Here is a 27,163-nt window from a genome sequence, read left to right as displayed (position 1 = left end):
TCCAAGCAGCTGGGCAGAGACCAGTGCAGAAGAGCCTGCCTTTGCCGAGAAGTGCCTAAACATGTGTTTAATTCCCACTGAGGTCAACAGGACTGAGGGGACCAGAGGAATTGCCAGACTCGATTACAGTACTGGTCCATCTAGTTCAGCATCCTTCCTCTGTCAGTGGACAACCAGAAACACATGACAGCAAGATGGAGGAACTCTGCAGCTGGGAGATAATTTGCCTTTCCCACGCACAAGTTGTCATTTTGATCTCCAGAAGTGAGATCTGATTTGTGGAGGCTTAATATTCCTTTCAAACCATCATTGTACAAGTTCAGATGCCTTGCTATCTACCATAGGAAACAAGCCTGAGAAGAACCTCAAGAGGTCAACCAAAAGGTTCTCTAAAAGGAAGATCAAGAGACAGTCGCTTTGCTGAGCCTGAGCCTCCTGCAACTTCATGTGAGAATAAAAAAAAGAATAGATTCCTTAGAATACTACAGAATGTGCCCAATGTTGAATTCAAGAGAATATGACTTTGATCTAGGTTTAGGCAAACAAGTAAGTGTTTTTCCTGGATCAGGGCCAAACACCTCAACTGGCAAAGTGTCCTGTATTGGTGTTCAGCATGTAGAGGAGAACATCTGAGACACAGAGAGGGAAGCACAGGGCTTGAGTGGGTGGTGAGCACCTAAGTAAATCACCTAAAGAAGCAATCCAGTTACCAGCTTGATCCATGCCAGCTGCTCCATCAGAAGCCCAACAGCTGATGCCCTTTAAGCCCCCATTTAGCAGAGTTCAAAAGAATATGTTCCCAATTTAGCTCCTGCAGCTTCTGGTTTTGTTACGGTTCCGTCAAGGACCAGCACAGGGTAATCACCTCCCTGGTGCTCTCACATGCAGTGCAGACCACACATGGCAAGAGGAAACCAATCCTTGGCACCAAGAATAGGGGACACTTGATGACAGCCTGCAAAGCCACCCATGGGACACTGCTGTGCATCTCTGTGGTTTGCCCAGCTTCAGACAGACTGCAATTTTGAAACAGTTCACAAAACCCCAAAAATTACAGGCACTTGCTTTTTTCCTGGGCAACAGATGGAGTCTCCATGCTGCCTGCACTGGTGGATTACATCCAGAGCCAGCCTGAAGCCTCCCCTACTTGGCTTCCATACCCCATTCTCCAGACACCAAAATCCCATAGCACAACAGTTCCATCTTCCAGACCTGCTTGTCATTAACGTACATGCCACAAGTTGGGGTTTTTTCTTTACTAAAAACTAAAACGCTCCTCAAATTTCACACTTTCTTCCACTACTTGGCTGTCAGACCCTGATAGTGTTCTGCTGAAACTGCACATCTTTCAGGTGATCCTCATCCAAGCTTATGTTCACCTCAATTTATAATACAACAAATCTGAGTGTTACTAAGCAGGCTTCAGGAAGGCCTACATTAACTTTCCTCATGCCATCAACTCTTTTGGGCACTATTCTTCCCATTTCCTACTGCTGGCTTAAAAAGGAGAGGGAGAGCCCAGCACAACCTCAGCCATACCTTGAGCCCAGGTGTAGCTGCAGGAGACTATCCATCACATGATTTAATGGATCTACATATACAACCACGTGCCATAGAATAAATCCCTCTGTCTCAGGGCTTGGATGCTCATGCATCCCACACACCACACCATGGAGCTGTCAAGTTCAGCCCTCCAACAAGCTGCAAGTGATTTTGAAATGGTGAAACATATGGCTACCAACACCTCCTTCCTCCCAACCACCAGGACAGCAGTTCCTCAGCTCACACCCACCACATCTGTTCAACAGGTCCCAGTGCCCCTGGGTGAGAGGCTGTGGGCAGAAATCATCCATCAACACAGCACTGAAGCTAGTGGAAAGGCTGAGAGAATTGGGATTGCTCAGCCTGGAGAAGAGGAGGCTCTGGGGTGACCTCACTGCAGCCTTTCAGTACCTGAAGGGAGCCTACCAGAGATCTGAAGAGGGACTGTTTGCAAGGGTATGCAGTGACAGGACAAGGGGAAACAGATCCAAACTGAAAGAGAATACATTTAGATGAGTTATTAGGAAGAAATTCTTCCCTTTGAGGGTGGTGAAGCCCTGACACAGGTTTCCCAGGAAAGCTGTGGCTGCCTCATCCCTGGCAGTGTTCCAGCCACACTGGATGGGGTTTGCAGCAACCTGGTCTAGTGGAAGGTGTCACTGCCCATAGAAAGGAGTTGGAATGAGGCGATCTTTAAAGTCCCTTCCAACTCAAACCAATCTGTGACTCCATGACAGCATGGCTGATGCAGCAGCCCCTCATGCCTCTCATCTTTTGTGTCCGAGGCTATAAAGCCATCAGAGACATTTTCCCAGCTCATGTTTTGCCTTCTGGCCAGTTTCCTACAGGATACATATTTTCCTTCTGGACACAGAGAGTGGTTTACAAAACACAGCCATTCTAGACTGTTAAAGAGACCCAGACTTTTAAAAGCCTCTAATCTCTGGTAAAGCAACAACTACCCTGAATGGTTCAAATGTCCAAATACTGCTTTAAGAGAAGACAAATAACTGCTCAGTGAAGGGAGCTTCCACATCCATGGTTAAACTCGGACATCTGTAATTATGGGGTATTTACTGTGCCTGCTTATGTGCAAAACTTAACTACAAAGTCCAACACTAAAAAGCTTCTTCCCCTTTCCTCCTCTGCACTCACACTGAACATATGTTTATGGCAGTGGAAATTATACATGCAGCGGGAGAGGAGAATAAATAACCCACCAAGTCATCTGAGGACACGTGCAAGCACCAGCACATCCTCACCCACTCAGCAGCCTCTATCACCATCCCACCTGCCCCCTGAGCTTACCTTATCCTGGGCAAACATCCCTCCTTTCCCCCTGCCTCAGTTTATGTTCCAGGGGGTTATATCAGGAAAATCCTTACAAGTGGTGGCACAACTACAGCAGGAAAACAAGAGCAAGAGCTGCAGGATGAAGTGGTGTGTTTGGAACCATTTCACTCGAGTAGTTAAAGCTTGTCAGATCTCATCTATTGGAAATCAATCTCACTGTGGTGCTATCAACCACTGCTGTAACACCAGCACAGCAAAGGCCAGCCAGGTACCTTCTCACACATGACAGCTCCTACTGTTACACTTCCATATGCACCAGTGGCATCTTAATTTGAAAGAAATAAAGACATTCCAAAAAAGCAATGTAAAATGCCTTAAATCAACAGCATTAATAGGTAAAAAACACCTAATTAAGCCCTTTTTTCATCAGTATCAGGATACACATCATCCTCCCCAAGGAGCACTACAAGCAAGCTCCCCTTGAACTGAGACATGCCACTGACCTCAGTGGACTGTAAAAAGCAACACAGTGGATTGAGAGACCACTCACCTCTTGCAAGCACAGCAGCACTGAACAAGAATCTCAGATCATGCTAAACACTCATCTAGCCCTAACAGTGAGTAGTAGTGGGTGTTTTAGGAAAAGAATACATAAATCATATCAAGTAAATTAATTCACCCCCTCACACCCTCCAGCCATTAGTATGTAGGTGTTCTCTCAATATTTACCTAACAGTGAGCTTCCTCACATCTACTGAATGTAAACTGGGGCTAAACCAAGATGTTTATTTTCCTTTCTGGAAAACATGTAAGTTATTACAAAAATCCCTTACTAAGATTTTGCATTTTTAAGCAGGAGTTTTATCACTATAACCCTGTGGATTGGCAAAATCATGGGAAGCCTTGCTAATTAAAATGTTATAAACACAAATACACCATTGAAGAAGCCGACAGCCTCACCATGAAAAGGGAAAAGGATTTAAACCTCTTATTCTGCTTCCCTAATATTAGTACTGCAGAGTGATAGCCTAGTCTTTTTTACTACAAAACTTTTCTTCAGCTCCTCTCAAAAGTTGGATGCACAAATCAGCCACCTCCACAAGCATCATGTTAACAACATGGGGTTTCTGTCCTAGCAGAAGTGGATCCTTCTGTTGCTTTTGCCAGTCTCTGCACGATCCAGGCTCTGCACTCTTGTCCCAATCCCAGGAGAGGCTCGTTGCAAAGCAAACATGTGGCACATCAAACACAGGCTGGGACTTAGGTTTGATCCAGATGCCATTTTGCTCTCTGAAACTGGATAAAGTTTTGTGTGAAGATCAGAGAAAAAGCCAGCTAGGGCTGGCAGCACTGTGCTGCCTTCCAGGACTTCACAGAAAAGCCACGTGAATGGGTAACTCAACTTTTAAGATGCCAACCTGCCAATATTGTCTCAAAGAGTAAGAGGGAACAATGATGCTCTGAAACCAAAAAATGTTTTCCCCACTCAGGAGTGTGAAACAGCACTATCAGCAGTCTTGGAAATGCAAACATGTAATCATCCCTGCATCAAATCACACAGAACGGTGCACCAGAGGCAAGGCCTCTGTTTCATGTCCAAGTGCTGAAGTAGGGCAGATCCATCTTCCTTGTTTTCTTGCCAGATCTAGGTCATAAATTCATCTCAGCTCTCAGAGATCAACAGCATTTGAGGACTGAAGCTGAAGGATGATGTTTCAGTGTGGCAGCAGTGAGAACATGATCAGTGAGGTTCACACAACAATATTGATGAGCATGACAGTGCTCTGCTATTGCTACAAAAGCCCATCACAGGCTTATTTCTAGAATTACACAGTGATGCCAAAGCTCTGGTGGTACCAGTAGGTAAGACAGAAGAGCAACTTTTGGGGGACTCAGTTTTCTTCAGCCTCTTGGAGCTAGCTGTAGCAGCACCAGGGAGAGCAGGACAGCTCTGCAGAGCTGGAGTGACCCACGTGTGGCTGCTGGGAGCATCCTCACATTCAGGAGGGGATATGGCTGCAAAGCCAAGGGTACAGCCAGTGCTGGGACTGAGGGAGGAATAGCTGCTTTTTATCTGTTTGCATAACTTGTGTGAGAACATGAGAGAGCAGGAAGAAGGCAGCTTGAGAACCTCTGAAACAAGTATTGTGCTGCCTCTTCAAGCCTCCCGACCAGTTATGAACCCCATACAGGTTATTTTGCATAGAGTTTTAATCCTAATTGCCACACAGGTTGTCAGTCATGGCACAGAGCAGTTTTTTCACATTTGCTAATACATGATTTTTCTTGGAAAAAATGTTTTGGTTTTTTTTCCCTAGGAAAAGTTGGTTTTAGACATTTGCTTGCAGGTGTTGACAGCTCTGAAGCAAAGCACCACAGTATGTTGCACAAGGCTGAAAAATGTCAATGGAAAAGCCTTTCCCCTCATTTCTATAGTGAGTAACCTTACCATTCCATCTCTGCAAGTTTTTGCATTCATTTGCAAAACCTCAGGATATATCTGTTTGCCAGAGAGACCAGGCTGGGGCAACAACAGCAAAGAACTGTCTCAGCTTGCACAGAGAGGAGACGCCAGGAGAAAAGGATTTTATTTAAAAATCAGAAGAGGGATTTGAGGGAGACAAGAGAAACCTGAACACTGAACCAAGGCCGTCAGAGCCCCAGACTGGCACTGTGACCAGAATGCCACCTCGTATCTGTCCCTTACCCAGCAAGACACAGTTTCAAAAAGCAAAATAAATTAGTCTGGTCATATCCCAGACAGGTGCCTCCCTCTGGCTGTAGCTGAACGTGGTCTTCCAGCAGGTGTAGAATCTAAAAATCACCCCAGCCCCACTGTTCCCTCCTGACAACAGAGACCCCCCACCATCTCAGACCTACCAGCATTCAACTGCTCCATAACCCACTCCTGTCACACTGACCTACATAAGAGAACAGGCAAAAAAATCCCAACAAAACCCAAAATACTTCTTACTGCATGGTTCATTAAAGCCTTAACTGATTCCTCTCCCTCCTCCCTTCAAAATTACAATCATTATTTCTTTGTGTTTAGGCAAGCAAATTTCCATTGTAAAACCTCCTGTTAGTCCTTCCCACTTACTAAACTCAAGAGAAAAACGTTTGAGATGTGATTTACTAGGGAAGGAAACCATTTTAATACATTATTCATTAAAAACAGGAAAATAAAACTAACAAAGCAACTTTGATCTTTTCCATGATTAATTCATGCCTTCTGATTTAGCCATACTGGCTACACAGCAGAAGCAGCAGTAACACAGAGTGACAGCATTTATAAGTCAAAGCTCCCATCACTTGTGCAAAATCCTCCAGAAAAGCAGAACTGGAGATGCTGAACCCTCCCTGTTCCCACTGCCTGGGGGCTCCAGCACGTCACAACCACCAGCAGCTCACATGCTCGTGGGTGTTCCAAAACAGGGATCACGACAGCTCTTGGGGAGGCCCTGCCCACACAGGGAAACACCACATACAAGTCAAACCTATTTTTAACCAAGTGCAGTTTAAAGCTATTTTTAAAGTGGGTGCTCTGGGGACATCCCCCTTTGGGGGCATGAGGGCAGCTTCAGAAGTTGGCTGCTTTGGTATTAAAACAAGGGTGTCCACACAATGTCTGAGAATTAACTAAATCTGCCTAAAACTCACACCTTTATGTCCAGGCAGTGCATTAAATCTCACATCTTTATGTCCAAGTACTGCAATTTGCTAGAGACACAGGTTTCACATCAACCTCAAAAGAAGGAGGAGCAGGAGAATACTCTTTATGGAACACAAAGACAAAACACACAAAGAAACCAGGATGAACAAAAAACCAGTTGAGATGGGAATGTCAAGCAGCCTGTGTCCAGAGGGCCCAAAGTTTTGCAGCATCTCCACAAATAAGTAACCATGTTCCTCAACACAGCAGCCATCCCTAGGATGAAATCTTGAGCCTTCCTCAGCAAGGGCACTGCACCTCTTCATGAGAAAGCAAACTGTATCCCAAAGCTGGAATCTAGTCAGGAACAAAGTAACTGAGTAAGCAAATACAACAGGACAAGTCAAACATTCCCCTTTTTCTGCCACTGGGGGCTCTCACTGCTGTCATGAGATGCCTCAGCTCTTTCCTGGAGGTGCACTGGCCTTGGGCTCACTGGGCAGGATGAGCAACACCCCAATCAGCACCCTGCAACACCCGGATTCTCCTGGTGGACTGGTCACCCCACACCTGTGAAGCCCAAGTGATCTGGCAGCAAACTCAGCTCTGATCACACAGCTGACCCAGGAACTTTTGAGATTTCCATGTGGCAGCTTGCCAACGAGTCCTCTAATTTCAACAGCCTTAAAAAGCAGGTTGTTTACCATGTCGCTCTCCCACACAGGTTCCCACACACCGGGGGCTGAGCAAGACACTGCCACAGCAAAGCATCTGTCAAGAAAAATAAATCCAGCCTCTTGTATTCCCAGCTTCTTGGGAAGAGCTCTGCCAAGAAGCAGCACCACCTCTCGTCAACACATCCCCCACCTTGGCAATGCAGCAAGGAAGTAAGTGCTCAGGCTGGGGATGGCACAATCCATCCTGAAATTTCTGTAGAAGGAATCACGAGTGCCCTGCCCCTCCCAGTGCCAGGAGATGATTGGGATTTCCCAGAGGGATTTCCCAAGGGCTGCAGGTCAGGAGTGGTGTCTTTGGGAAATGTAGTTGTACCCAAGAGATTCCCAGCAGCTAACACAGCCAGACCTAATTCTCTCCCCCTTCCCCATGTCCTCCCAAATGTTGTTTTCACCCTGCAACACATATTTCTCCACTTCTGAAATACGTCTCTGGGATTTCAAAAGCAGATGTCCCAAATCCAAACAAATACAGCTTTAAAAATGCTGGCTGCCACATGGAGAGGGTGTTCAGGATCATAGACTTATAAAGGTTCGAAAAGACCTCCAAGATCATTAAGTCCAACCTTTGACCATCACATTATGAACGAAACCACAGCACTGAGTGCCATGTCCAGCTGTTTCTTGAACACTACCAGGGATGGCAGCTCACCATCAGACTTCTTGGGCAGCCTGGTGTCAGCAGCTCCATGATGTGACACCCACCAATTAATTTCATTCTCCCAAATAGCTGGCCTTTTCCAGCAGGTGTAAGAACAGCAGCAGTAAATACATATTCTGCCTCCCCATCTCACTCCTCTCAACTAACAAACAAGCAGAGGTGGGTGAGCAGGAAGAAAGTCACTTTCCCCAACAGCCTGGGAGAGACATCTAAAACCTGTACCTTGCTCCATCTTTTTTCCCAGTCCTTCAGTGGGGAACACTTAAGCGGGGGATTTGTTTAGGCTCAAATGACAGGAGATGAAAGCCAGCCCATGGTTTGATGGTCACAACAGCCCTCACACAGGTTTCAGCAGTTCTCCCCCAACACAGCACCCTGCCTTCCTTCCAGAACTGCCTTCCCACACAGCTATTTTCCAGACAGATCGTGGGACACAGGGATTTCTCTGCCGTGGCCTTCATGTGCAAGTTGTCATCAGCCCTTCTGGATGCAACTGGACCCTTCCCTTGAAGGGTTTGTTTTTCCCACTTTGCCTCCCATTCACAAGTGAAATAAAGAACCAGAGTCAATGCAAGTAAAAACAGGTGTAGGACTAGACTTAGGCTGTCACCCAGTAAGGATTCTTCTCTCCACACCTAAGAACACTGAACTGGGCAGGCTGGACAAGAAACATTTTTCTGTCTTTATCTTTGCTGACTTGCAAGTGTGATCTGCAAGTCTGTACTGAGAACATACAGGAAAGACACATCTTAGACACAATAATTTGGCATTGCCTGACTTTCGAGAGTTTGATTTTCTAGTGATAGCCTTCAAATGAAAAGGTCTCTGGCTTTAAGGCAATTTCCTACATTTTATAAACAGAGAAAATTATTATTGGAAGCAAGTTCATCTGCTGGAACTGCAGCAGTCTCCTCGGCCCCGGCTCGGCAGCAAGGCTGTGGTTTTGAGCACACAGCTCCAGGGAGAGAGGAGAGCACTAACAGGGGAGCACACACTTCCCAGGGAAGGACTGTGCTTTACCGTGTGGATCAGTGCTGGTGATGGACACACATGCTCAACAAGTCTGGCAGCTAGACGGCAGAAACGAGCTGAGATTCTGGGATTAAAAACAGCTCCAGGCTCCAGCAAGAAAATGGCTTTGCTGGTCACAGCTTTCCCTTGTCCCTGCAGCTCCTTTACAATCCTTCTGTCCACATTCTCCTCCTCCCATCTCCTTTAACCTTTTGGGCTTCATTAAGCTGCTTCTTCCTGACTACTCCTGCCCATACCATGCATCACCACTCCCCAGACCAGTCTTCTACTTCCTTCTATCTCTCCTTATATTCCTTATCCCTGTCCTTCTTCCAGACACTTATGGCTCTACTTCTCTTCCAAGCAACTTTTTCCCAGTGTTTCCACCGTTCCCTGTCCTTGCCCCTTGTCTCAGCAGACGGGGCAAGGAGAGCAGGATGCTTGCTCAGCCAGACCTCCTGCCTCCCTCCCTCCCTCCTCTGCACCACTGCTGAGGCTCCCCCTCTCGCCTCACTGCAGCACCCAGGGCAGGGCTGCTCAGTCAGGGAGAATTCTGGCCCAAAACCCAACCACAGCCCTGCTCCAATTTCCCAGTCCAGACAGTTTGTGCAGAACTGGCCCCACTCAAGGTAGCCCCAGGGAAACCCAAGAGCGTCCTTTTCAGACAGACAGATTTATCCTCAATTATGAAACTGCCTCATTCCCTCATCTGCGACCTCCAGCAGTGCTGGCAGTGCCAGGAGGAGCAGCCACTGAGGTGCCACAGTGCAGGTGGTATCCACAGCACTCCAGGCCATGCTGATGGCATGCAGTTTATCCCACATCACAAATGATTAAATTTTCCCCAAAGACAGTAGACAGGGACAGCAGAAGCTTTCATCCCTCCCTCTCTTGTCTCTGCCAAGCTTGAGGTCACCCTGGCCAAACAACGTCAGGATCTCTTTGCTCAAAGCTCTGTTTTCATTCAGCATTTCATTCTGGAAAACAAACAGAATCATTGCTGCTGAAGCTCTCCAGGAAACAAAAACAGCTGGCACTGAAGAGCAGGAAACTCATTATTTTCTGCTGGGCATGGTCTGGAACAACCAAAAACAGAGGTGTATAAATTGCAAGTGTGAGCATTCACCTCCTAAAGCATCACTAGAAGACGAGCTCTGCTTTCTACAGCTCCATGCCAGCTCAGCTAATGCTGAAGATCCAGTTTTGCCCTTGACTGTTTGGGAGGTTCTACCCCCCTCCAGTGAGATGCAGGACTGAACTGGCCAACACCCCCACCACAGAGCAGACTGGTGCTGCTGATCCTCCTCCTCCTCGTCGGGTCTCCCCACGATGCCTGAATAGCTCCAGGTAAACTGAGGTAATTAAACACTGCAACACAGCAGCATCTTGTTACCTTCAGGGGACAAGGACTTCTGGACAGGCTGGGTTGCCAGGCACCCAGACATAAGAAAAATCCTTGACTGTGGTGGGACCACCTAAAGCAGGAGTCTCCTCCAGCAGCCAGAGTTGAGAGACTCAGATATTAAATGAGATACAGCTTATTTGATAGTTGATGGAACCAAAGTTAAATAAATACACATATATATATAACAACCAACATGGTTTTGTTGATTTTTTTTTCCTGCAGTTTCTGGCATAGATTTACAGAGTGACCCCTGGTAAAGCACTGAGGCTTTTGGACAGCCATTTACCTACTTCATCAGTCAGGCACTCACAAACTGTGCTCTAGGGAAATTCGGGCAAAGCCTGAGGTATACTACTGTCAGGGCATCCCCTTCATCCCAGTCCAGGGTATCATCCAGGTGTCCTCAGCCACACTGGCTCCAGAGAGGGATGGTCATGAAACAACATCAGGGAGCAGCAAGCAGGGCTGTGCCATCATCCCTGGATCCCAGCACTCACCTCCTGCAGCTTCATGTTCCTCTCCTTCCATGCCACACTCACCACATGCAGCACAAACACCAGCTCCAGCACAGCCCTGTCCTCCAAGGCCAGGGAGGTTTCAGCTCCTCTGGGAGCTACCCTCACCTCTTCCAGGAATCACAATAAAATAAAGCAAAGAAACCTCTGTTCCTCATTACAGCCAGGAACACTGAAATCCCAGGGCTGATTGCAAGCTTGCATATTTATCTCTAGGTTTCAGAGCCCAGACAAAACACAGCCCACTGAGGAAGTGAGGTTAACCCTGACATTGCTGTTTGGGGCATGTTTACAGTGCCTGGTTATCTCTACAGTTGGCAGATCTCGGCAAATCACAAGTTACTGACAACAACCTCTTGGCACTAGACACAGCTGTGTGTCCACATGGATCATTTTCTGAGAAACCATAGTAGTCTTGTGGATCTGTGGCAGGCTGGGGTGCTGCTCTCCTCCTGCCTAAGCATTACAGTCCCTCCAGAAACACCAAGCAAATCACTTCATTTCCCAGGGTCTGGCTCTTTGTGCTACCACAAATAAACAGCTTGGTTTGATTGCTTTCCTGTTGGAATTTTTTTTCCTGCGAAAATTCAGAATTTAACAAACTTGCCTTGATTTGTTTTGTTTGGTTGGCTTTTTTGTGGTTTTTTTGTGGTTTTTTTTTTTTTTTTTTTTAATGGCAGATAGACATATGTGAGATACCAGAGTTCCAGGGTGCAAGAATACTCAGGTTCTCTCAGCAATATTTACACATGAAACACAATGTGCACATTTTCAAAGTTTCACTTTGAAATACAAAAGAAGAAACTCATGGAGGCTTCAGAAAAAGGACAGAACTGCTCTTGCTCCCCCTGGCTTGGCTGACAAACCTCTGTTGGGGTGTGCAGAGTGTGACCTCCAGGAGACCAAGACCTGCTCAGGACTTCAAGATCAGCCTCTGGAAACCTTTACTTTTTTAACCTGGCATTTTATCTTTTAACCTGACAGACATCTTTCAGCAAGGCTGGGGATCCATCTGCAGGCCACACAGAGATGCACAGCATCTGTGGATTACATTCCTGGTCCCTGCAAGGGCTCAGTCTTCTAAGGCACACTTAAGGGTGTATTTTCACCCCATGGGATTCAACACTGTCCTGACCTATCTTCATCTGAAAATGCAGAGCTGAACCAACATGGAGTGGATCTGGAAATCCCTTGCCTACAGCACGCAGGTGTGACAAGTGTAAAGCACTGAGAAAAGTGTAGACATCGAAAAAAAATACAAGAGTGTAGAAACGCATGTCTGCTGCTGGTCTCTGCCACATAAGACTTTGGGCTAGACATTAAAGACTTCCATGTCCTCAGACTGTGAACCAAAGACAGCAGAACTTTTTTTATCTTATTCTGCATTGATACGGCCTGTTTGGACCAGCAGGTTTTCTAGGTGGTGTCTGCTATAAGCTTTAAAACTCTGCTAGAACCAATAAACCAAATGAGAAGAGTGGCCCAAAAAAAACAGGAGATGAGAACAGGGGTTTTTTTTATTACTGGTTCCTAGTTTCCAGTATTTATTCCCTTAACTATAAAAAGATGGGCTAAAAGTCATTATTGCAGTTTACAGAGGACTAGTAAAGCTCTTTTTCCTCCCTGTTGTACAAGACCCTGATAACAGATCTGTCAATAGAAATTTCATGGGGCTGACGAGCTACATCATAGTGCAGAGCAAGAATCTTGTTAGCACAATGCCTATGTTCCACTTTAAAGGCTGCAGATCTTTAGTGGTACCTGTCAAAGAAAACATTATTTCTTTAAAAGAATTTCACCTTAGAAAAATGTATTCTGAGAAAAATGACAGCAAAAGACCAAGAGCCTCTGTGTTTGAGGACAAACCATTTTAGTGTGCCAGCTTCAAAACAAAGAAGCATTTCCTGATCCAGAAGCAGGTTTAGGCTTCCTGAACCTGCTTTTTAGGTTACCTGTAGGTAAGCAGGTTCAGCTTCCCCTTGGAGGAATGGAACTAGATGATCCTAAAGGTCCCTTCCAATATGATTCTATGATTCCTTGCTGCTGCAAACCCTACCAAAATGAAATATTTAGCAATAGGTGCTATATCCGCTCTGCCAGCTCACTTGGCTTCTCAGTATTCTTGTCATTCTATTTCTTGCTCAGAACTCAAATTTGTCATTGTCTTCACTGACACTGAAAGAAAAGAAACAACCATTACTTACCTCAGAACAATGAAATTAAAACTGAACTTCATGCCAGAATTATCACTTTGAGTGACAACATGAAAAAAAAACCACTTTTAAAAAAGGCAAATTGCAAGAGTTCAAAGCACTAAAATAGAAACACTCTGTTTCCTACAAGGCTTGCTTCATTCATTAATTCAGTCAAATACTTCATTTGTATTAATTTAATTAGCTTTGCTCAGAATCAAATAGAGCAAACAGAAAGAGAGGTGGCAAGCTGAGGGCACGCAGCACAACCTTGCAGGCAAAGTTGCCAGGGGACTGGGCTGGCTCTGGGACTCCAGCATTGCAAGAAGAGAGGTTCAATCCCTCAAGACATCCACCTGGGGCGTCTCAGTGTCCAGCCTGAGCCTGCTGCAGCCAAACAGCCTGGCCCAGGCACCACCACCAGCTCTTGGGAGTCTCTCTTAACTTCTCACAGGGGTGCAGAGGCACAAACCACAGCAGTGGTTCACCCACCCTCAGTGCAAGGCTTTTTATTTCAAATCAATCATTTCCTGCCCAAGAAGAGCTAATGGAGGTTTGCTCTCTCACAGCTGAAACCAGGAATCAGTGGGAAAAAGCAACAAGCACTGCAGAGGAAGTCCGAATTCATGTCACCAGCTGAGGAACACCCTCAAGAGCACTAAGTGTGTAAGAGAGCAATAAAGCAGATTTTTTCCCTTTAAAGAGGGTCTGCAAGAGTTGAGATCTCATGGATTATCTCAGAGTTCCTGGCACACACATGGGATCACAGGGAGGAGGGAAGCAGGACTCTCTGGGTTCTGTTAAGCCACAGCCCCTGCAGTCCCCAGGGCTGGGCAGAGCTTGGTGTGGTCCCACACATTGCACCCTGCTCCCACTCCCAGCTCCTCAGCTGACAACATGCCTCACATCCACAGCAAAAACACACCTCAGAGAAGGTACATTCACTATTTTTAAAACAGGAGAGGCAAAAAGACACAAACAGAGGTAAGAAATGCTAAAGACACCCTTGGTGGAGGGGGGAAAATCATATTTATATCCAGAGTAAAAAGAGTCCAAAAGTTTTCAAAAGGAACCATATGACTTGGAAAAAAAAAATGATGACTTGAAAAAAAAATTCTAATAGGGTGAAATAAAGAAAACCCAGAAAAGAGTAAATAAATTCATTTGAGAAGGGGTGGAAAATCAATCCCTAAGCAATGCCTGAAGTCTGGCAGGCAGAGGTCAGTCCTCACCTTCTCTACACAACAGCCTGGACTGAAACAGCTCTTGGGTCAGTGAAGGAGATGGCTGGAGAAGAGCGTGCTTCCCTCCACCCCAGCTGGGTGCCAGGACCACCAGGGATGTATCATCCTCGGGGAGTTCAGGATTGGACTTTGCTGATCCTTGTGGGTCCCTTCCAACTCAGAGTATTCTGTGATTAATTCTCACAGAAATCTCCTCCCAAGGTAAGGAGATTTTCATTTTAATTTTGCACTGGTTGCTTTACACAGGAAATGTCAGCTGAATGAGGATAGTTAATGTAATCAGATACAGCTTAGCACAGCAAGTATATCCAAGCAGAGAAAATAAAGAGAGGCAGGTATAATTTCTCTAGGCCTCCCTCACTTCCTATTGCTCTGCTCTTTTCTTTTTCTGAAAAACTACATGTATTTTTAACCCATCAAACAGACAGGTCTCCCTGCCTCAAAACAGTAGGGCAGCACTGATGGACAGAGGAGCCATATGGGAACTTGCAAAGAACTAATCTTTTTCCAGCTCTGTGTTCCCTATGCTGCCCTCACATCCTGACAGAACTCAAATGCCTCTGTCAGACTCACAGCAGTGACATCCTACTCCCCCATCCCTGCTGTAGGTGAGCAGAACCAAATTCAGAATTTGGTCAGAAGAACTTTTGATCAAACCAAAAAAACACCACCAGTAAAGTCCAAGCACCACCAGGACTGCCTGTTGTGAGTGAGCAAAACAGGACAAACAAAATAGGGCAGGCTCAGGTGGACCTAAGCCCCAATTCTTTTCCTGGGGTTATTTTAGGGGTTTCTTCTTATCACCCCCTATTTACTCCCTCTCTTTGCCCACTTTTTGGACTTTTACTTTACTGGAGGTAGACAATGGTGCCTGAGACCCTGTGAATTTGGCTATTTCCATAAACAAAACCACCAGCTTGGCATAAGTCATCAGAGGGAGCACGGGGATGTGGCAGTGGCTGCCCTCCAGACCAGGGGAACAAGTGGGAAGCCATTTTTTGAGCTTTCAAGTCGTGAACTATTCTCAGACTTTTTTCCAAAAAACCCTTAAAATTTCAAATACAGTTCAGAGCCTCCACATCTCCAGCAGAAGAGACAAAAGTAGAATTAAACATGATGTTATGAATGAGACCTCTCCATGTATCAGAGGGAAACCCCTTCTTCATGAACACCTCCTTTACCCAATGACTGAGAAAGGACAGTATCTGTAATCAGGCTTGCCCTGGATTAAGTCTTTTCTTGGAAACTCTGAATGTGACCATACATGGGAACCAGACAAGAAAAAACCCAAGACCCATTTTTGATCTTCCTGTTCTGTAAGTCTACACATCCTCAAGAACAACAGAGGAAAGAGAAGTAAATTATTTCCAACATTTCCCATTTCCCTCAGAAAGCAGGAGCTGTACAAATATCTGAGCTCTTCATTTCTCATCTCTGAGACCTTGTTAGCAACATGCTCGGCCACCAGCACAGCCCCAGTCTGAACCACGCTCTGGATTTGTGCTCGTGCCCACTATCCTTGCTCAACCCTGCTTTAAATGGCCAAGCATGGCACTCTTGCCTGTGGATACAAACTGGGATATAAGACAGTAAAAGCCCTCCAGTTTCTTCTCTTCCCATCCCTGGCTCTGTCATAGGAAATTAAAGGCAATTTCTACCATCCTTTTCATCCCTGCAAGAAATTCCTCCAGGCCTCCCCAGCACACCTTGGCATTCTCCCTGTTCTCTGGTTACAAATATAAAGATTTCCCAATTGCTACAGCACAGCTCACATCCACGCTCATAGCTGGTATCACAATAAACAACAGGGACATCAAAACCATCACACCATAAAACACAGTTACCAAAAAAAAGGCTGCCTGGATACTTTACTGGGGCAGCTGTCACACTAAAAACTCAGAAGCTTCCTGTGCGAAGTGAACCTGGCAAACAGAAAAGCTCATGAAGCAGACGTGAACAACTACGAAATAAAAATCATCCAGATGTTTTAAACGTACCCTATTTCAAACATGCTCTGCTTTCTTCTCTGCCTGCCCTTCACGAGGCAGCCAGGTGAAATGCAGGAGTGACCAAAACAATCTGTCTTAAGGACAACTTCAGGGAAATGAGCCAGATCGAGCAGGACACGGCTCCCCAGGTCTGAGAGCAGAGCAGAGGGCACACACAGCTCCAGCTGTCACCAACAGCCCCTTCCAGATTTCCCCCATCACTCAAGAAACCTCAGGCACACCACAGCATGTGGCCCCAGAAGAGCCCAAACATCTGCACTGCTCTGGAACTGATGGCAGGGACACAGAGCAGAGCCCAGCTCTGAATGGAGACAAGCCAGAGTGACTCCCTTACCTTCTGTGAAGCTTCCTGTAAGAGTTATGACAACAAACACTTTGCCTTCTGGCTCCAAATCCACCTGAAAAAAAAGAGGAAAGGAAATGTTAGAAGATTGTGGGTTTTTTTAAGGCAGAAATTCTTCTCTGGATTTTGCCTGACTAATCCTGCCAACATTAGATAATATTTGAATGTGTATATGGTCTCATGCCCACCTTAATTGAAAAAAAAAAAATAAAATCAAGTATCTGGTGCTCAAATTGTTCAGCATTCAGGGCTCTATAAAAAATAAGGAACTTATTTTTGCTCCTTTTTCCTGGAAGTGCTGAACAGTATCAACCTGGTTAGAGGAAACGGAAGTTTTAAAAAAATAAAATACAGTCCACAGTGTTCCAGTTTGTGAGAAAAATGAAGCGGGACTAACACTAAATTCTCTGAAAAGATCAATGTGCAGCTGTTTCGAGAATTATACGGATATTTCCTCTCTATTATATTTCATCTCAGTGAAATTGTTTCAGTCTTTCAAAATACCATCATCCTGAGGCAAATGCTGATTTCTTACATAAATCACCTTTTGGCCTTAAACCACAGGAAATAGAAAACTGTTAGTGCTGTTACCTAAGGACTTCTCATCATTTAATCTAAATTAGATAGAGATAGAGATACAGAACATAATTTTAGGGATCAGAGATTCAATCCCAGTGCCAGTCAGCCTGTCCTTGAAAGAAAGCATTTATTTTTTAGTGAGTGGATTTTTTCATTTTGAGATACATTTTTAATAAAGATCTTGCTTTTGGTGTTTTTTTTTTATTATTTATTTAAAATCACAGCTAAGGATTCCTGATGTTTGAGTCAGGCTGCTACACAGAAATCCCAGTTAAAAAAAAGAAACAAAAACAAAGAAAGAAGTAACACAGTACCCCCCAAATTTCCCACAAATTTCAAGGTTAAAATTAGCAAAGAGGATCTTCACACCTCGTGAGTATCAATCACCTGTGCAGAACAGGAATTTTGAAAATGGAGCTCTCTGGGGGAATGAATAAAGATTGCTCATCCGAACCCTCGCTGCCTCCTCCGGTACAACCACGGCATGATGAGCTCAGGCTGCCTCCTCTTCCAGGGGTAGCACACAGTGTGCCCTGTGAACCCCTTGATTCCTCTCCAGTGCAAACACCCAGCCCATCACTGAAACAAACCTCCAACATCAGCCTGAGCTCCCTGAGCAAGAGCTGTGGACCACCGCTGACCCAGACATTTGCCTGTGGTTTCCAAAAAATGCTGCTGCCACAAACCAAACTGGCAATAATATTAAAATACTGGAAAAACAGAAAGGTGAACCCCCAAGAGGAGCCAAACAGCCAAGCTACAAATGGAAGGAATGCACCTGCACAGCTGCAGGTGGGAGGAGGTGTCTGAGCTGGGCTGGCTCTGCAGGGTTAGGGAAGGCTGACACAGCCCAGAAAAAACAGCCTTCTGGGGTAAGAGAAGGGGAAGCAGAAGTTGGGAAGTTTGTTGCAGAAGTAGGGAAACTGTAATTTAAACTGCTGGGAATTTCTTAGGATGAGCAGAAGAAATATTTCCAGCAAAAAGAATGAGCAAACATCTCATTCACACAATTCCAGCTACGGTACTGAGCTGCCACACGCACACTTTTATCAGTGGAACACAATCTAAGGAAGCTACAGCTCCCTGGGAAAATCCTACCAAAATGCTGATTTTATGCACATTACATTCTGGACTAAAAAAAAAAATTAAAATCAGTCTCACAGGGAAAATTTAAAGCAAATATATAGCCTTGACTCAAAATTAATTTTTGTACTTGTTTGCACTGCATATTACATTGGTTTTAGGAAGATGTAATTGAACAGCCCTTTGTCTCCACTAATATTGAAGACGTTCCCCAAATAGATTTCAACTCCAGCAATATCATGCATCATTTTTGCCTTAATTTCAGTTCCCTGGAGAAACGTGCAGCTTTGTAAAGAAACGGTTCTTTCCAAAATATATAATAATATATAATTATGCAAATTGATTTACGGGATACCAAGATTTCAGGTTTTATGGAAAAATCCTTACTTACTTACATAGGTTTCCAAAAATCATTCTTCAGTGCTTATAATTTTCCTGCCAGTCTCCATACAGGATGTGTCAGACTCCTGCTTCCACAGTGACAAAGAGGAAGCCTCTTCTCTCTGCCTTTCTTCTAACACACAATATCTCTGGTGAGATGTGGAATAAATCCTGTACTCCTTGTTCAGTCTTAAAAGCAAAGGATTGTCAGGGCTCAAGCACCTGAGATGAGGCCAGGAGATGCAACAAAAGCATCACCCACCTTTGACACAGGGCACAGAAAAAAACTGGCCCAAAGTCCTGACACACCTTGCTCTCCATCTCTGCAAAGAGAATTCCTCTGCCCCTAGTACAGCACAGTCCTCTGCCTACAGCAGTCTTACAAAAAACAGAAACAAACTACTTCAGAAAGCAATAGCAGGAGATTTATGAGGGTTACAAAACAATCTCTCTCCCCTCCAGACTCCAAGATTAAAGACCAGTCAAATCCCCTACACCTACTAAGCAGCTGTGCTCAGTACCACAGCCCAAGAGCACTCAGCCAAGAGGACTTGAGCTACACTCAATATCTTCTTACAGAACATCTAAGGGGGATCTAATTAAAAATTACAGCTGAAAGGCTCTAAAATGAGGCTGAATTCCAGCATGCCAGGAGCTGCTGAAATCTTGGCACACCATGGCTGATGGATGCTGGACCAATGGGGAATTCTTGCCCTAGACAAGACCTTAAGCCAGACAGTCTTAAGGGTTTTTCTAGTCTTAAATTGAGAGCAACAGAACAACAAAAGATAACATACAATGAAATGAGATTAAATTAAATAATAACAGACCACAGGGGAAAGTCTGGTTTTTGATCTCCTTTAAGGATGAATTTGACCGGCTAAGTAGCAGCCAACTGGGTACCTGAGATAACTCTCAGATATGGGGAATGTGCCCGAAACAGAAAATAACGCCTGATCCAAAAAACTGAAAGGAAAATGTCTGACCACAGACCTGAGCTGGCCTGAGAAACACCAGCAGCTGCCTGAGAGGAGCACCTCCCTGACAGGACGTGCTGCCCACCATCACAGGGACACCCTGAGCCATGGCCACGCCACCAGGGTGGCCTCGTGCTGGCAGTAGCTGATGCCTGTGAGCTGCTCACACTTGCTGGAGCTGCAGTGCTGCTGCAGTCCCACATGCTGAGCTAGGTGTGAACAGCAAGAGCCTTGCTCATGCTCTAGAGGTGACCTCAGGCAGCCCTGCAGCACAGCCCCTCGTGCTGCTGCCCCTGCTTCACACCCTCAACATCACCTTCACACCCTCAGCATTGCCTTCAGCCTCGCAGTGCAGCCACAGTTTGTTACACACACTTTGGGAAACTCAACCAACCCAGCACCTGCAGCGGGAGCTGGGCACACAGAAATTGCCCAGAACCATCTGAAACCAGAGACCCACAGATCAGGAGTCTGGTAAGCCCACTGCCTCCCCAAAAGGAGGAACTCCTGATACAAGCCCTCCTTCAATCCTTCCAGTCACAAAGCACTTCCACCACCAACACCCACTTCCACAGATGGAGAGGGCTTCTCACCATGTTCTGTTACTTAATAAGACCTGAGCACTTCAAAAGGAAGCAGCTGCCAAAGGACTGGCCCTCCAGCCATGGAAGGGATAACCCTACCTGGGCTGACAGCCCAAGCCCTGACTCCACAGCTCCAGTGATTCCAGTACCTCCCAGCACCAGCAAACTCCCTCAGGATCCAGCCTCCCAACAGCAGCGTGGGTGTAAGACAAGCACCATGCAGACGCCAAATTTTGCTCCTCATTTCTCTTCTGTTTTTCATTTCCCAGCATTGACATTAATGGCAAAACCCCTACATTTTCACAGAGAAATAGGGTGTTGCAATACTAATCTTGACAGAGTTAATAAAGTCCAAAGTAGACCATGAAAGACCATCAGTTTGGGTCAACAAAGCAGCTGATATTCTTTCTTAAAGAAAGCAGGAGAAGCTCAGAGAAACCCAAAAGCCTGAAGGTAGCACAGGTGATGCTCACGGGGAACTCCTACACCATAATATAAGAGATAAGTGATACAGGAATGTAACCATCCATATGTGTTTGATACAATTATCAAAGAGTAATACATACAGAGAAAAGTTTCCTAATGCCAAGATCTGTCTGGCATGGGATAATTTATTTTAGGGAATCACAGGCTTATGCCTGGAAGGTTTAATATCAAAGCCAAAGGAAAGTCCTGTTATATTGGGAGCAAAACAGAAGTATGAAATTCTATGCATGCCTGATACTGTGAATGTTGTGAGGTGCCCTGATCTCAGAATAAATCAAACTAAACTGGTGGCGTACAGCATTATACCCCTGGCAGGTAGTCCTGTAAACAATCATCACCCTCCCCTCTCTCCAGCACTTTCATCCTCAGCCTGCTCCCCCAGGGAAGAACCAGGAGGAAAAACATAGACTTTCTGGCTGGTTTAGAGGTAACTTTGCTCACTGGGAGATGAAAGCGTGCTTATCAGTAGTAAATCCTTTAGTCACCCTCAAGGAAATGAAGGCAGCACATTTGTCCACAGCACGAGGGTGGAAAAGATCAACTGCTGTAGCTCAGCTGTATCTGTGAGAACAGCACAGGATTCTGACCCAGAGCTAAACACACACTTTAACTTCTGTTGAACTTCACAGCCGTAGCAGGGAAAACAAGCACTGGAGGATTTTGGCAGGCGAGCTGGAAACAAGCAGGTAAGGATGATGAGTTCAGCCACGGCTTTGTTACACTTCCACTGTGAGGCACAAGCCTCTGCCAGGACAGTGTGCTGGGAGTTAGGAACTCCACTCCTAACCCAAAGCACTCACATGGTGCCCCGTGCCTGAACTTGCCGGGATCGTGCTGTTCCATGTGACTTCAAAGGGAGCTGCCAGGGACCGGCTTCCCACAAGGAGGGGCCCCACTCAACTGCACACCTTCTTCCCCAGAAAAGGGCTCTGCTGACACCGTTCCCAACAACAGGGCAGGTGTCATTTACTCTCCTTCTCTGCATTACAAAAAAAAAAAAAAAAAAAGCCAGTTCAGGAGTGGAACAGATGCAGGGAGACCAAAACAGGGCTCCTTAATCACATGCCTTCACACATATAATAAAAACTTGCCATGCGTGATTCATCGGTGGAAGAGGTTTGGAAAACAAATTCAGAAGGAGGGTAATCTCTCAGGCAACATATCAACACCCAGCTGAAGCATCCACTGAACTTGAAGAGCAGGTATAGTGAGCTGGCCTCCGAGAGAGCCTGGCCTGCCCCTGGGAAAGGATGGGAAGAGGCAGATCCAAAGGGTGCCTGCCTGCAAGTCGCTCGCTCTCCAAAATCAAGATGTGGTAGATAAGGTGGGCCTCCAGGGTGAAAAGACATCTTCAACACTGCACCTGACAAGAGCATTAAATCTCGCAAACACAAGTTTACAAAATTTATTTTTCCCCCCTCCCATCCCCACAACAGATAAGCCAGTCTGGGACGTCTGATCTGAGGCACATCGGAATCAGTGGGAATCTTTTTATTGTGTTTGGATCAGACACAAAAGATGACTGTGTTTACCCTGGAGCCTAGAACATCCTTTCTCCCATTGCTGCCCTGTCCTTCCTTCCCCACAGGCACAATCCATAAGCCTCCTAGAAGTACAGCCTTTTTCTAAGGCATGTCAATGCTCACATGCCTTCAAAAACAGAACAGGGCAGACACTGGCAGTGAGTAAAGCAAATATAAAAGCTACCTAGGGACTTCATTAGTTTAATTAAACAAGTAGCTATATCTTTTGACTTCCTACATAATTTTTAATTTTAATTAACAGAACTGCATATGTAATCAGTCATTTGCAGAGGCAATTCCCAAGGCTCTGTTCAGTCCAAAGAGCTGAAAATCTGGGTTAGGCTAAAGCTGGTTTTTCACATGCCTCTAGTTATTTCTTGACATCTTTCTTGTTTAAGCTCTTACCAGATCATGCTTATGGAATGTCAGATCTTTCTGTATTTTAATAAGGTAGCACCTCCTTGGACAGGTCAAATGGCAATTTTCTCAGCCAAACACACAGTGTCTGGATTAATCAGTCCCTCTTATACTTTTTGAGGCTGACAGACACCTGTCTATCAAGTCAGACACCTTTGAAATCCTTAGGGCTGTCTAGCACAAAGAGGATTTTGCATTTCCAGACCAACACATGAAAGTGTTTTTCCTACAAATGCACAGCATGCACTTTTTAAGATTCAAATTAAGGTGCCTAAAAAAAAAAAAAAAAAAAAAAAAAAAAAGCCAGAAACCACACACACAACAGGGCACCAAGTATCTTCTTACTGCTGCAAAGGCCAGCAAGTGCTCAGGGCAATAATTTCCACTGCAGGTGCCGGGGCTGACATGGAGAGCACTGGGAAAAGGCTGCCAATCCCACCTGCAATCAGCAGGTCCGTGTACCCTGAGCCTTGAAGCACACCTGAACAAAGTCTAACACTCTGCAGCTAAACTCACACATGGGTGGAAAGCCAGTCTCTCTCAAAACTCCTATAACCAGTTATTCCAGCTATTATTGTAATATTGTCATTCTAATTTTTTGTTTCAGGACAGCTGCTTAAAATATTACTTTTGTTTTCGTTCAAGCTGCCTAATTATAAGCTGTGCACCAGCCATGAACAAGCATGCATAACTAATGACTTAGCCAATCCTCAACTCTTTAATCGATTTTAGTCTGGTTTCATCCAAGAGATTACCCACCTCTACAGGAGATTTACTGAGGTAGGAACAAGATTTATTATCCTGTGAAAATTCCTGCTAAGAAAACCTGCTTGAAGAGCTACAAGTATAAATACAAGTATATATATTTTAAAAGAAGAGGTTTCTAATCTTTAAAAAACAAAAAACAAAAAACAAAAAAACTTTCAAAAGCAGAAGCTAGAGCGTGCTCCCATGGTGTTACAGCAATTTATATTGCTTTTGAGAAATACCTCTAAAGCAATGAATGATTTACAAGTAATGGTTGCAGGAAAATGCTCTTTAGCATATTTGGGAAAAAAATGTTATAAAGTTAAAAAAAGAGAAATACAGACACAACTAGTTCAGGGACTATTATGCTTTTTTTATTATTCTCCTTATATTTTCAAAGAAAAACAACAGCAACAAATCTCCACAGGGATTTTTTTACTTTTTTCCCAAGCTATGTGGCAGGGGGAGAGGATCCGATTGCCTTTTTATAAATACCACGGTGCTGAAGTTTCTTGAAGACAAGGCACTGATCTCAACAGTACCATCACTGAGTAAAGAACCCCCTCCCTTGGAAATTTAAGTGAAATTCAGAACAAAATGGGGGGGATGTGGGAGAGTCTAAGAATGTCATGCACACACTGGAGTCTGCAACAGAGGAAAGCTTTCATCCACAACCTCTTACAAGTGTGGGGCTAGAAATGGCAACTGGGCTGAGAAGAAAATGTGAAGACTGACCAGACCCTCCCAGTGAGGGTCCATTTCCTGAGGGCACAGAACATGCCAAGCGTGGGATGACTCTGTGAACAGCAAAGCTGCTGGAACCACCCCAGGGACAGCACAGGGGAGATGCCAGGCAGAGAGCAAAGGCTGCTCTGAGCCTCCCTGAGCAGCCCCTGCAGAGAGAAGGGGCAGGAAGCCCCCAGCTCCCTCCCACAGCCCGTGTGAAACCAGAATCGTGTGGGCAGGACGGATGCTGCCTTTCCCTACCACAAGCACATACAAGCAGAGCTTTAGCTCTGCTGAGCGCAATTAAACCTTAATTATTCACCATGCATCTTTGTAACACTGTGCCAAATACCACCATGTCCAGTCCATCACTGTACTTTCCTTCCAGCTCCTCTGCTCTTCCTCCTACAGCTAGGTTTTTGGGTTTTTTTTAAAGGATGGGAAAGAAAATCACAGATTACTTTAATTTCCCAAAGGCAAATACTGACATCAATGCAGGACCACTAAATTAAAGGATGGCAAATGCAGGGCTTAATTTTCAGCTGTCTGAACACTTGATTAAAGCAAATACACCCATGCTCACATTCAGTAGCTGCTATCAGGCTATCAGCTTTGCATATGCAAGGTATGGAAATCTGCCTGCAGACACCTGTGTGTGCAACTGCAGGTAAAAGAGGCTGAAAGTGGGACAAGGTCTCTGCTCTTGAGGGGGCTTCGGAGCATTGACCAACGAACAAACAACAACAATCTTCTACTTCCATGCAATTAACAGTGACAACATATCAATAAACCTCAGCAATCAGTTATTACCAGGAAAACAAAATTCTTTCAATAGCTGTTGAGCTGGAGTTGCAAAGTGATGATCCTGACAGCTCACGTTTTATGTCTATCACTGAGCACACAATAGAGGGATTGCCCTTCTCTATCTCCAAGATCTGGAGATTATCAACAAGAGCATTTTCTGTCTCCTACATGAACCAAATATAACTTGGCAGAAAACCCAGGGAATTGTGCCACTTTTTCTGCTTACAGGTATAAAGGAATAAATTCATTGACTGGTGCCAAGTAGGCAGGTTGGTGGCACTTCCCACATGGAAACATTCCAAGGGCCACCACAATGAGGTGCTGAGAGGAGCTTCCTCAAAGCAAGGCAGTGACACAGCTGAGATTAGAATTGAGGCAGTGTCCCCCAGGAAGGAAAGGCCAGTGAAAAAGCAAGCCCAGGTAGCCCCAGAGCACACCAGAGACCTGGGTTTGGCCCAGAGAGGAACAGAACAGGCACCAGGCAGAAAAACAGAAGGAGAAACAAAAAGATTGGGCAGAGAAGTGACAACAGTTCTCTCAGTCTTGAGAAGTCTCCCAAGGCACAGCATTCACCTTCAGCTTTAATTAACCTCCCTAACAAATCTAGGCAGACTTTATGAATCATTTATGACTTTACATTAAGCAGCACAGTCTGCACATGGTCTGAGGTTCTGCGTCCAGGGCACTCTTGTTGGTTGCCCAGGGACCATCACTGCACAGCTACAGCAGGACAGCACTTAGGGGTAACTTAGGGGCAATCCACTGGGTTGTACAGCATATGGCAGAGCCCCCGACACCCTGTTCATGGATCCAACCCAAGGGGCAGGGACCCCTAAAGCAGCTGCATCACTGTGCAAAGACCCCCTCTGCAGCTGTCTCCCCAGAACTTGTCTCACTCACTCACTTGTGTTGTTCTCCACCACTCAGTGCTGGGAAATGTTTCTCATTATTCACAGGTTTTATTGCATAATTCTAAACTTCTAAGAAATTATTCTCATTTGAGTCTCCATTAGGTGTGTCACTATTTTTAAAATACCTTCCTACTACATGAAATTCATTTAGTGTACTGCTGCTTTTCCACTTTTGTCCAATAGCACTTTCTCGTTTCAAAAAACAGGCCACAGCAGATGAGATCATGAACCATTAAAATCCATTAGTCCTCCAGATAGAAATCCATCACGTTTCTCAATATCTCAGGTAGAAAGGGGAAAGGTCACAGCTTTCTCCTACTCCAACCATTTCTGTCAGATACTGAAGAGCCAAATACCATCCTTTTAACAACGGTTAAAAGTTAAGTCCCGGTGGCACAGCAAAAGGCAACCTGTAGGAAAAGTGCAGTTATTTATGATCCTTGATCACTAATAATGAGCACTGTAAAACTAAAATAGAAGGATTGTGGAGTGAGATGTGATCAGCACCTCAATGCCAGGAAGATGTTCCACAACACAGAGGTACTGACACAAACCAACAGCTCTGCAGAGGGCTTGATTTACAGACACCTTCCTTCTTCCTTCACTTCAGCATCAAGTGTTGGAAAGACCTTTATTGATCTTCACTGCACTGAGGACAGCTGGAACACTAAAAAGTGGATGGCAGAAGTTTCAGGGAGGCCCACAGTGCTGGCTGTCACTCAGGCTGCCACTCTGGTGTCACATCCCTACAGCGCTGATCTCTCCTGAAGCCAACGTGACATCTCGAGATCGTGCACTCCAAACACATCACCCACATCAAACACATCCCCACCTTTCCAACCAAAGGCAGCAAAGCCCCTCCGGGTGCCCAGCACATCTTACACCATCAGCTTTACAGAAAAGGATGGCATGGGGATGGCAAGAGCAGAGGTAGAAACAGGGCTTTGGGTCTTCAAAAACCAAACCTATCCCACTGCACAGCTTGGAAAAGTGCAAGGGAAACTTGGTAAAAACCACAGAAACAACATGTACCTGGACTCCACAGAAGCCCAGACATAAGAAGAATCAATTGCTGCAAAGCACCAGAACTCTCAGTCTTTTCAGTGGCTTTAAAGCCTTGAGCTAAGTGCACTGAGGGGCACACAACAGCACCCCTGTCAGCATCACAATGAATTCATTTATGTGCAAGATCAAGTTATCAGCAATATTTCTAGCAAAACCCAGGACTTCAAATGGCATGTCTCAAGAGCACGCCAGTCTTTGGAAGTACAGCTCCCAACACAGCTCACATTCCAATTTAAGGTGTTAATCCCATTACTCATCCTTAGCAAGGACACAAAAAGG

General features: G+C 45.3%; 1 protein-coding gene across 1 annotated transcript in view; it reads right to left on the bottom strand.

Moving 5' to 3' along the window:
- PRKCH (protein kinase C eta) overlaps window positions 1–27,163 on the bottom strand; it is a 114,734-nt gene that overhangs the window by 71,086 nt on the left and 16,485 nt on the right. The window contains exon 2 of the mRNA XM_066321619.1: window positions 16,593–16,656. Coding sequence (XP_066177716.1) covers window positions 16,593–16,656 — 64 coding nt within the window. The remainder of the gene's footprint in view (window positions 1–16,592; window positions 16,657–27,163) is intronic.

The sequence above is a fragment of the Sylvia atricapilla genome, chromosome 6 (assembly GCF_009819655.1).
Source record: "Sylvia atricapilla isolate bSylAtr1 chromosome 6, bSylAtr1.pri, whole genome shotgun sequence".
Lineage (NCBI taxonomy): Eukaryota > Metazoa > Chordata > Aves > Passeriformes > Sylviidae > Sylvia > Sylvia atricapilla.
Note: the sequence above shows the minus strand (reverse complement) of the source record. Positions and strands in the feature narration are given on the sequence as shown.